Source organism: Sinocyclocheilus rhinocerous, unplaced genomic scaffold, assembly GCF_001515625.1.
Source record: "Sinocyclocheilus rhinocerous isolate Xijiao unplaced genomic scaffold, SAMN03320098_v1.1 scaffold1470, whole genome shotgun sequence".
Taxonomy (NCBI): domain Eukaryota; kingdom Metazoa; phylum Chordata; class Actinopteri; order Cypriniformes; family Cyprinidae; genus Sinocyclocheilus; species Sinocyclocheilus rhinocerous.
In genome coordinates this window covers 91,421-103,958 of record NW_015652166.1, presented here as the reverse complement: position 1 = coordinate 103,958, position 12,538 = coordinate 91,421, and the positions used below count along the sequence as shown (strand labels likewise).

At 36.8% G+C, this 12,538-nt stretch overlaps 1 protein-coding gene and 1 pseudogene across 4 annotated transcripts in view; both read right to left on the bottom strand.

Annotated features, from left to right (window-relative positions):
• The window catches only part of LOC107713899 (ceramide synthase 2-like), a 27,842-nt pseudogene extending 20,448 nt beyond the window's left edge, over window positions 1–7,394 (bottom strand).
• Window positions 7,395–8,599: 1,205 nt separating this feature from the next.
• Window positions 8,600–12,538, bottom strand: part of LOC107713913 (CUGBP Elav-like family member 3) — a 29,382-nt gene continuing 25,443 nt past the window's right edge. For all 4 annotated transcript variants that reach the window (XM_016519562.1, XM_016519563.1, XM_016519565.1 and 1 more), the window contains exons 12-13: window positions 11,571–11,709; window positions 8,600–8,820 (exon numbers count right to left, since the gene is read on the bottom strand). In XM_016519562.1, the coding sequence (XP_016375048.1) occupies window positions 11,582–11,709 (128 nt within the window). In that variant the 3' untranslated portion in view covers window positions 8,600–8,820; window positions 11,571–11,581. The remainder of the gene's footprint in view (window positions 8,821–11,570; window positions 11,710–12,538) is intronic.

Here is a 12,538-nt window from a genome sequence, read left to right as displayed (position 1 = left end):
AATATTCACTCATCGTGACAGTAAAATAGGGCATTCTAAGTCAATATACTGCAGTATTTCCTCTCAATCAGTAGAAAATATGGTTAACACACGATCATGCATGAAAAAAAAAATACCGTCATGTACCGTGAAACCGGTATAATTTTGGAAAATACCGTGATATAAATTTTTGGTCATACCGCCCAGCACTATATCAACGGTTATTTGTTTTGCACAGCGAGTCAGAGTTATTTTCTGTGGTAATCGACGGCGTCATAGTTTCAGTGTTGAGTGTAACCAACTAAAAGGAACTTCATTTTTCAGTAATGTGACATTAGTTTAGATGTCTTCATGATAATATAGCTTTGTAATGAAGTGCAAATAGCCACACTGGGTCAGTCGCGGCGATTTAATAATCAACAAACACACACTGCTTTAATGCCCTCCTGCTCGATTTTATGTAGAACTCAGAAGTCTGATCCATTTTAGCAAATTGGTTCAATCACACAGATCATGACAATGACACAGACTAAAAAAAAATAATTGAAGGCCTGCGTGGCATTGCTTTTACATTGGTCTTTTTTTTTGTACAAATCACTATGTTTTGACTCATTTACATACAATTTTATAATGATAAAATTATGACTTTTTTGTACTTTGAACTTGGATAACATACTAATATACTTAGATGATATAAAGTTTAATTATGTCACCCTAACTGACATTCCAGTTAATTTTAAAAAGGTGAATTTAATTGTAAAAAAACCAAAAAAAACAAAGGCGAATTATGTAAATTGTGACATGACAGTTCTATACTTAAAAAACATACATTAACAAAAATGATCTTTAGGGAATCGATTTTTCTGAAGAGTAAAGGGACAGTCACTCTACACTTTTTGTTCCATTGACTTCCATTCATTCGCATGTGAATGCAGGAAACAGGAAACACAACATCGTGTGAATTTCATTGCTTTTCAAAGTTAAAATGTGCTGAACTCTGACCTGTGAATTCATATCACGGAGACTGATGCATCACGTCATGACCTCTGAATTATAATAATGCAAATTTGAAATCTGCAGGTTTGTAGCATTGGAGTGGAGTAGACTGAATATTTTTTACCTTTTGTATGTATTATTTTAAAAAGTGTGACTGTGGCCCTAGTTTAATTACTTTAGATTAACAACAACACTACACAGATTGAACAGAACTCTTATTGAACTCTCCTGTAATTGAATCAGACTTCATGTCTAGGCCTGTCACGATAACAACTTTTTGTTGTGCGATATATTGCCCCAGAAATAATTGCGATAAGTGATATTATTTTCATTTTAAAGACCATTTTAGGCCACTGAATATATAATCATAATGTAACAGCATAATAATGCAAGAAGGCCTACACACTTCCAAATGACAACAAACTTTTCATTTTGAAGAATATTTAGATCATGGAATTTAAGTATCAAAATATTAGATACCTTAAAAAACCTGAATAAATAGTAAATAAACATTTCCTAACAAACAGTGCAAAGTAACAAGTAGAAAAAAAGAAAAATGCAAAAAAAAAAACTTGTATGGAGACATTATGTACGAGAAGCTGCAAAAGACACAGGCGCAAGTGGAATGTGCAAAACATGGTGACATTAATTTTTTAGTAAATATAATGGGCGATATCTTGCGTCACCAAAAAGTATTGAGGTCATGTACATATATTGCGCAATAAGTCGATATATTGATTATTGCGACAGGCCTATTCATGTCAGGTGGTGGTTGAAGTGATCATGCTGATAACACACACAAATCATTTACTTCAAACAATAAATCATGAAACCAGAGGTTTGGAATGGAAAGTTTGGGCAGCATTACGGATCATTGGATGTGGGAAAACGTGTTAAACACACCTGAGCATCTAACAGCAGATGTCCTCACACACCCCATCATGCAGATGGAACATCAGGGGTGTGATTTACTGATTTTGCATTGCTGTCGGGTTCATTTGGGTATTAAAATCAGACTCAGTGCAGAGCGACTGCGAATTCATTTTAGAGCTTCGCAAATGTTTTATAGATCATATTATGCTTTGAAATGGAAAATATTTGAGCCAAATGATTCAGAGCTGAAGTTTAACAGCTCTGGCATGGAGATTCCCACTTAAGTGTTAATCATATTGATAGCTTGTGAATGGGGAAGATTTTTGCTGTTACATGATTTTCATAATTGTTTTACACTATAAATTTAGCTGAAAACCTCTAATATCCACACTGTAAAAAATGACAGTGAATTTAACGGTAAAAGACTGTAAAAATGCTACAGTAAAAACCTGTTAAATGGTTAACGGTAAATTCCCCTACTATATACGGTGAAAAACTGTATTGGACATTGCATGTAATTTTACGGTAGTATACCGTTGAGTGAAAAGTGAAAAGCCCGTATAATTTTAAGTGAATAACTGTAAATTGACTTTCCCAGAATTCCCTGCGTTACATTTCAAATTTAAAAAATGACCGTGAATTTAACGGTAAAAGACTGTAAAAATGCTACAGTAAAAACCTGTTAAATGGTTAACGGTAAATTCCCCTACTATATACAGTGAAAAACTATATTGGACATTACATGTAATTTTACGGTAGTATACCGTTTTTGGAAGTGAATAAGATGTGGAAGTGAATAACCGTAAATTGACTTTCCCAGAATTCCCTGCATTACATTTCAAATTTGATAATTTTTTGTTTAAATAACTATGTTTCTTAGTTTTTTTCTTATCAGTTTTGTATATTAGGGTTGTGTGTTACACCTAATGTTGTTAAATGAATGTTTATTGCATTATTTCAGTTGCATGTGTGTTACCATGATGGTGTTTAGTGTTTGTGTGCACCTTCTATATATGTTATTATTTAAAAGCTGCTTGTGATGGGCTTTGGTTCATCATGTGACTTCCTCATCACCACCTGCTTTTGGTGGTTATCGGTGTATTACAAAAACAGATTTCAGTAATTCGATAGGTTGGTATAGTAACATTATATCAGTTAATGAAATGATGGTATTTAACAGTAAATTTAAGTTAAAACAGTAAAACCTTAAATGTTGCTATGGTGTTTGTGTGAATGACACTGTGCACCTTCTATACATGTTATTATTTAAAAGCTGCTTGTGATGGGCTTTGGTTCATCATGTGACTTTCTCATCACCACCTGCTTTTGGTGGTTATCGGTGTATTACAAAAACAGATTTCAGTACTTCGATAGGTTGGTATAGTAACATTATATCAGTTAATGAAATGATGGTATTTAACAGTAAATTTAAGTTAAAACAGTAAAACCTTAAATGTTGCTACCGTATTTTTTACGGTAAAATTCCGGCAACCACAGCTGCCGGTTTTTTACCGTAAATTTTATGGAATTTTTTTACAGTGCAGTTTAAAGGCAAGTTCTCACTGTGACAACATTCCCTACAATTGAGGGACGATTAACAATAATGAATTATTCACTGGATTATAGTGTGACAACTAGCCCCGGTCTTCCTCTGCTGTATTTGTCTGGAGCCTGACTGATTCTAATTAGGTCAAAGGTAAGAGCAGAAGTTTGTCCTGCTGTTCTTTAGCTGATGGTTTAGTCAAATCTTCCACACATGGTTCTAGTGGACTCACTCACCTGTACTGATGTCTCGTGTTAGTGTGTCATCTTCAAGGCTTTCTATTTTGGGAAAGCTCCAATTTAAGATGAAATCTCAGCGCAAATGTGTGCGCAGCGCAATGAAGTGAAAATGTTGGGTAAATGTTTCATAGCAGATAGACAGAAAGGGCTGACGAAAGGATAACACATGGACTCTTGAACTGTGGTTCATCATACGATCCAGCTGAATGGACACAAATGCACACGTCTATCTGTCTGTATAACCTGGGATTCCCACTGAATTCTATTGTTCTTAATTACTTTATAAACTCTACTATTAAAAACAGTTCATTATTTTAATTAGGAATAAGTATTTTAACTGTAAGATTCACATAAAGGTAGTAAAATGCCCTTTTTGTTTAATTGTCTCCCACAAACAATAATAAAACTAAATAGCAAACACCATCACAGAACTTTTCTAAACACCTGTTGATTTTGAGACAGAAGACTTATGGTTTTAAAATGCATTCTTGATATAGAGAGTAAAGACACCCCAATTAAAAGTGAGCTCACACTGACTGATTAAATTGAGCAAATACGCCTGTAGAAATAGTGCAGTTGCAAGATATAAACCACTAAAATATGTCAGAGATCTTCGAAAACATGTACAAAAATGCCAAAAGAGAGATTTGAGATTATTTGGAATAAGTATGAAAATGTGTTTGCATATGGTGACCATATTTGTCATATTACTTCCCATACATCAAGTATCACTATAGTTCCTCAGGGCCTTTTGCCCTCTGACCTTTGATCCCACACCATTTAGCTTCAATACAGTATTGATTTGGTCTTTAATCAAACCATCTTCAATAGTTAAACTATTCCATTATGTTACTCCATCAATATTAAATACAGAGCTTTGATAGTCATACACTTTGGGGCCAATATGAAAGCTCATTTCCCTTAAAGGGACAGTTCACCCAAAAATTAAAATTCTGTCACCATTTAGTCACCGACAAGTTGTGCCAAACCTGTATGAATTTCTTTCAGCTGTTGAGCACAGAAGAAGATATTTTGAAGAATGTTGGAAACCGAACAATTGACGGCAGCCATTGACTTCCATAGTATTTTTTCCATTACTATGGTAGACAATGGACAATCTTTGGTTGGTGGTTACCAACATATATCTTCAAAATATCTTCTTTTGTGCTCAACAGCTGAAAGAAATTCATACAGGTTTGGTACAACTTGTCGGTGACTAATTGATTTTTCATTTTTGGGTGAACTATCTGTTGAAATGAGGCATTTAGCCCCATTGTCCCGCCATAGTTTCTTTAGAGCATGTGCTTGAAATGAGAGCTTTCTTACATTTCAGCGAACTTTAGGGGTCATTTAATCAGAAATCTTATGTCTGTTTTACACTCGTACACGTTTAGCTGTCTAATTAGGGACATTAGGCTTATAAGATAGTTATAAATACAACAGCCTAACGCTAACAGAAAACTTTCTGCATATTTACAATTTTAAAACGCTTTATTTATGCCTACTTTATTTTTAGACTGTTTCTACAAGTGAGGACGTGCCCAAAAGGAGGTTTTGTCAGCTTCAGCTCACTTCTGGATACAAATTGGTCACCAAAATACGGTAACGTTAGCTACACACACGGTAATGCGGAGAGACTCACTTCAGTCGTCGGTCAGAAACAGCGGACCGTGAGGATCCGGTCCCTCGCTTCTCCGGTTCTCTCCGCTGGTTTGTAATGCTCCGTTAGTGGATTCACGGTTCGGCCAGACTGTTTACCAACCGCATCTCTCCTCCCCAAACAAAAAAAAAAGTTTTCTACTTGGTAAAAATCGGTTTAACGGAGAGAGTGGCTCCACAAAGCAACAGCTATGGCGAGTTTGAATGGTATTTCCTGATTGAGGGATATCACTGAGAGAGAGAGACAGAGAGAGAGAGAGAGAGAGAGAGAGAGAGGAAATAACGGAACAGGAGGGACTTAAACATCGTGACGCTCGAGAGAGAGAGAGAGAGAGAGAGAGAGAGAGAGATTTGGCAATATTGTATCATTCACAGTCATGCCAATAAAGCACTTTTTGAATTGAATTGAATTGAATTGAGAGAGAGAGAGATCACACACTTCTAAAGACACACTTTCTAAAGTTTAAAAACATCTTTTGACTGCCACATATATGTACTTAAAATGTATTATCAATGTTATTTTATTTTACTAGTGGGTGCAGGACACTATAGTTCATTTATGTAAGTGAGGATAGCAAAATAAAGTAAACTGTGACATTATACCCAGATATTCCTCATACAGTGGACTTCCAGTACAATTTGGGATCAAAAAATATTCATACACTTTGACTTGAGCATGCTTTGCGTAAGTGTTTTTTCTTTAATGGCTAATGTTTACCTTTTTACACCACAGACTGAACAAAATTAAGATTGCTTGGTAATTGGTTGAGCTAAATTGGTATTATTGTGTAGTTAAATTTAACAGCTGACAGCTATTCAACCGAATTCATTACATACCTTTCTATCACAGTTATCTGTCATTATCAAGATGAATTTGTTCTGGCGCAGTTTAACTCTGAGTTCTTGTCATATTTTATTACCATTTTCTAAACTATAGCGAATAAACTGATAATGTGAGAAATGTTGAAGGTGTCTGAATAAATCTTGGTTTGACTGTAATGGTATTCATAGCACACAAATATCAAATCATTAATTTAACTATTGATGAATTTGTTCTGGCGCAGTTTAACTCTGAGTTCTTGTCATATTTTATTACCATTTTCTAAACTATAGCGAATAAACTGATAATGTGAGAAATGTTGAAGGTGTCTGAATAAATCTTGGTTTGACTGTAATGGTATTCACTACACACAAATATCAAATCATTAATTTAACTATTAATCATGCCCTTAAAACACAATTTATTGCACAAACCGTTAGCCCCGCCCCAGGCTCACGCTATTGGTTGAGATGTTCTCATTGGCCCGCCCTTCGAATGTTGGCCAATGAACAATAATGTAATTCTTCCATGATTTCGGCAGAGCTCCTCCCCCAGGCGGAGACTCTGAGGTCATAAAAAAAGTGGCGTTATACTTTTCTGCAGGTTACTCCAGTAGGTGGCGACAAGCGTCTTTTTGTAGGCTTTGAGTGAGTCATTGAATTATTCACCCAACTGATTCAATAAAAAAAAAATAAAAGAATTGTTCATGACTGAAACAAGTCTAATACACCTTATAATGTTCATAATAGGTGCATGTCAGGGTGGATTGTGAATCTTTGATTTTTTTTAAATGTGTAAATCTTTTACATAAGCCTTTTTCCTTAAAGGGGTCATATGATACGATTTCAATTGTTCCTTTCTCTTTGGAGTGTTACAAGCTCTTGGTGCATAAAGAAGATCTGTAAAGTTGCAAAGACTAAAGTCTCAAATCCAAAGAGATATTCTTTATAAAAGTTAAGAGTCAACCACACCTACCTATAACGCCTGGTTCTAACACACCCCACATGTCTACGTCACTATGCTACACCAAATACACCAAATAATGATCTTTAAAATAGCATCATATGACCCCTTTAATTGTTTTCTGCTTATTAATTAGGCGCTCCTGACTGAGATGTTTGGTTATAAAGGAGTACATTTTTGATATAATTTTTTTATTGTTGATCCTATGATGAGAATCAGGGATATTACATTTCTCTAATATCCTCAGATTCTTCAAGCAGTCCATCCCTTAGATGTCAGCATAGGCCAGCATTTACATACAATATTACATCTGAAAGGTCATAATGGTAATGTCATTAAGGGCACCTAAAAATCTAATTTAATTTAATCCCATGTTTTTGTGACATTTAATCCAGTAGTGTATGAATTCTAACAATTTTTATATTATTTTAATATTTATACGTTTTATAAAGAGCATCTTTTTCCGCATACAGTGGCCACAAAAAGTATTTGGTGTGTGATTGTCACTGGAGTAAGCATTATTATGGATTATGGACTCATATTTTGGCCAGAAGCAAAATTTGTTTCAGCTTTTGTGTTCTCCAGATGTTAACTGATGGACTGGAGTGCTGTGGATTACTTGTGGATTATTGTGATGTTTTTATCAGCTGTTTGGACTCTCATTCTGACGGCACCCATTCACTGCAGAGCATCCATTGCTGAGACACTGATGCAGTGCTACATTTCTCCAAACCTGATGAAGAAACATGTATATAATGTGTTTGCAGCCGTATCGTGCAGCGTTGTGAATGTGCATGTCAGACTGTCAGAGGACGAACTGTTGATCCTCTCGTGTCTTTTCCACTCTGGAGGCTCGACAGTCTGGTTCACTGCCGTGAAATATAATAATCTCAGTATGCAGACATATAGGCATCTTCAGTATATGACACACTCTTTGATACACGCAGACCTCGATCCATGTATATTAACACGTAAAACATGACAGACCTTTGTTTTAATACCTTTATTTTATTTAAATTAGAAACAAAAGTTTGATCAGAAAAGTTAAGACGTAAATATCATCTTTGTAATTCACATTTCAATACGTTACAAAGTTTTACAACTGCTTTAATGTCGTTCTCTAAAAAACGTGAAAAGCAAGAGACCACATCCCAAACCAAGTTTTTTTTCCAAATATGAATAAATAGATAAATAAAAAGATCAAATATTAAAACTTGCCCAGAAGTTCCTAAGTCCCCTTACATCACATTTATAATTAAAAAGTAGAAATCTTAAGATGTTTTTTTCTTACAATAATAATAATAATAATACTGCAACTATCGTCTTTTGCTTTAATACAACTATTCGTATTTTCTTTTTTAAATAGTTTATTTTTAGCTTAATTATTTAAACCTGATTATGGTCATTTACTGTGTCTGGTCTTCTCTTTTTATTTGTATTTTTATTTTTATGTATGAAAAATGATAATTTTATTTAACATTTGTAGAGCTAAGAAGGTCCATAAGAAGTAGCATGTTTTTGTGTGTGTGTGTGTGTGTGTGTGTTAATACCATTGACATCTTTCCATGACTTTTTGTGCATGTGTGTTTTAATGCATGTGATTTATGTACATGATCTTTTATTTGTCCTTTGCATAAACGCACACGTGTGAGTGTGCAAGATAACAAACATCTCACGTTAACAATTCAGCCTGTGCAGCTCAGCGTCTGGAGTCCATCTGCTGCGTGAACACTTCAATAATCTCCATCCTGTGACAGACAGAAAGAGAGAGAGATTGACTGCATTACACTGATGATCATGCTGTTAGATTCTCTGCTTTGGATCGCAGGCAAAAAGCAGCCGGTCCAAGAGCAGACAGCGATTCAGCTTTCAGGTTAACGTCTGTATCTTCAGGTTCCTTCAGGTGTGAATAAAAACATTATTGTATCATCATCATCATCACCCACACTCGTCTCGCTCATGTTAGATGACACTCTTTCCAGTCAAGTGATTCCTGTGATGGTTCTTAAGAATCGTTCACTGACAGAACTCACTGAATTACTGAATGTCGTTTGTTATTATGAAATCTCTGTATGAGCGTCGAATCGCTTTCTGTGACAAAACATGTTCAATATCAGACATGCTACTTTGGAAAGCATTACAGAAATAATTCTGTAAAAACTAAATGCAGAACAAAATCTCAAAACGGATTGCAAGAATTAAAAGTTGCAGTTTTACAGTGAAGTGTGTAATTTTGTCACCAAATGTAAGTGCAAAAATAATGACTTTCCTCTCGTCTTCCATTGGTCAGACAAACAGATGGTCCCGCCCTAAAATCACAGCATTGGTTAAATCATTGTAGTGTCGGGCTGGTCATGATGTCTCATGTTTTACAGAGACACTTACAAAGTCTCTCCATATTAATCTGGGATATGAGGAGATGTTATAACATGGATAAAATTACACACTTCAGTGCTGAGGAGGTCAAACCTTCACAACCTGTCAAACACCTCAGCTGCTGCATATATGCCATATCACATGTGCTTTTATACACGCAAACACATTCACGCTGCCCATGCAGGTCACAGCGAAGCTCAAGACTGCTGGAGATCGTAGTGCTTTCATATCGCATCCATGTGCACATGTGTTTATACTGTATGTGTGCATTTAGATCTGTTTATGAGTGATTCTCATTGCAGCCGACATGCATCACAGTCTCTGGTTTAAGTTGCAACAGGGATTCTGGGTATTTGCTGAAGAACTGAACAGCCAAAAAGATGAGGTTCACTAATCTGATATTTAACATCATCTTCCCCAGAATTCCTGCATTGTTGACGTTTCCTCCATTCAGCACCAGGCACTGTACTTACTGTAACATCACCGTCAGACGCTCAGGCAGGTTCACAGTGAAGAAGGTACTTCAGAAATTAAAATGTCATTTATTCACCCTCATGTTTTGACTTATTAATCTGCCAAGTTTGAATATGAGACTTAAATTTCTTAATTGGCTTAAGAAGACGCAATTCACGTGTTTTACTTGTACGGTACATTTTGCTCCATTCGTGTTTATGGGAAAGAGCAGCATGAACATTCCTCTAAACATCTTCTTTTGTGTTCCACAGAGTATGGGTCTGGAGCAATATGAGGGTGAGTGAACGATGACAGAATCTTTATTTTGGGCTGAACTAACGCTTTAGTCACAGCTGCATTTACCTGTTTACCTGCTCTCATGTTATGTGATAAACGTTCTGAATCATTCATGATTATAAGCACACTATTTACAGCACAACACAGAACACTTCCGAGACTGCAGTCTAGTTCATCACAGAGAGTGGAAATTCATTTCCAATCAAACTGAAAATGATCAGTCAAATCTCACAGTAATTCATCAGAGAAATCAAATGCACCAAACAATCCATCGGCAACATGCCATGCAGCCCACACCTCGTGGCCGTTTGCAGAAGAACAACAGAGCAACCCAAACCAAAACAGGCCAATCAACTTACTACAACTTCAGAGCTAGTGGATTATCTGTTGCTAGTAAACCATAGCCATGGGGTCTCCGCCATTTATGATTGGCCGAGTGTGATTTACATCAAGAGAACACAAAACAGCATCATCAGAAATGAAAAACTGGATCATAGTATTTATTATTATGCTTGTTTGTCACATTTAAACGTGAAGTGTATCATTTCTGACAGTGTTACTTTAGAAACAATAGTGATTTATAAAGTTTTTATATACTATTTACATTTGTTTTATTTTCACTTGATTTTTCAAAAGTTAGTTGTGTCAAGTTGTGTTACTTGTTTCTTTGTAATTTGCTTCTCTTCCATCTTTATTTGACCCTCTAACTCTAGAACTCTCTATTCTAATTCTATTCTTTAAAAAAACTTGTCCCTTTTAGACCTGAACTCTATTCATTTACTAACTGCTTGTTTTCTTAAAAAAAAAAAAAAAACTAACACTAGCTTTTCTAATCATTTTGTATTCTATGTATTTGTTTTCTTTTTATTTATTATACAATTAACAAAAGCAAAAAAGGCCTCTAACACTAGCTTGCTCTATTCTTTTTCTATTCTGTCTGTTTTCTTTTTATTTATTATATAATAAAAAAAAAAACTTGCTGTGTGTACTACGTTAAGCTAACTGAGACTTGTTATAGCACTTGCGTATCATTGCTCTTTTGTTGATTTTGATTGCTTCCATCGTCCTCATTTGTAAGTCGCTTTGGATAAAAGTGTCTGCTAAATGACTAAATGTAAATGTAATTATTTGTGAAATTTACTAGCAATTTCTGAGTGAAAACCGTTTTCACAATTTTTTAAGTCCTCTGGGTCATTTTCTCATCTATTTTTTGAGCATGCACTGCCTCTATCGCCTCCTATTATTTATTATAAGTGTGTTTAGCATCCGTATTCAGACGAATTTTCTCTTTTTCTCATCTTCTCAGTTTTTCATTCTTCCCTCCTTTTGCATGATAAATCTCTCTCTTTCCTAATGCTTTGTCTGCTCTTACCTGTCTGTGTCTCAGTAGGGTCTGTTGGCATCTTTCGGTCTTTTCAGCTGCACTTTGAGTCTCTTCATGCCGATCTGAAATCCGTTCATGGCCTGGATGGCCGTCTGAGCGCTCGCTGGGTTATCGAAGCTCACAAAGCCTGAGAGAGAAAAGACAGAGAGATTAATGTTCAGTGTGTCAGGGTTCTGGACTGTCTGTGTGTGTTTTGCTCACCGTGACCCAGTTTCTCCTCATGTTAATTGTGTTTAATTTGATTATGATTCCATGCACCTGTGTTCCCCTGATTGCCCTGTGTTTATTAGCCCCATTCTGTGTAGTCTTCCTTTGTCGGTTCTACTCGTTGGATGTTGTGTTATTCCCCTGTGTTTCCTGGATTAAAGACTGTTTATGTATTCCACGTCTCCTTGTTCCTCGTTCCGCGCTCCTCCCAGCACAGATCGTGACAGAAGAACCGCCCCAAAACAGTACCCTCCGTTTGTCTCCCCGCCGTTTTGTTTTCCGGTTTTACCCAGTGTTTTTTGTTCCGGTTGTTCCCTTATGGATCCCCTCGCCCGCCCCGAATTCCTTCTCCTCCTGCTGGAGCAGGGGGAGCGCTTGCTCGAGGGTCATACCAGACTGTTTCTGGCGATTGCCCATCTCACCACCTACCCGGACGACTGCGCGTTCTATGACGCCAGCCTCAACCCCACGTGCAGAGCGCCGTCGTCCGAAGGTGGCCCTCGAGCGGAATTGGCCGCATTTGTGGAGTGGACACTGCCGAGACACAGATGCCCGGTCACCGTCTGTCCAGAGGGGGATCTCGCCGGTGCCACTCCAGACCCAGAGCCCAGCCCACCATCTCCCCGCTGTGCGGAGCTAAAGCCAGAGCCCACCGATGACGGAGAGCCCATTCCGCGATCTACGAGCCAGCGCAATGCCGAGCGACTGAGCGGAGGATCGCCCTGGAAGGAGAGCCCGCCACGAGGGAG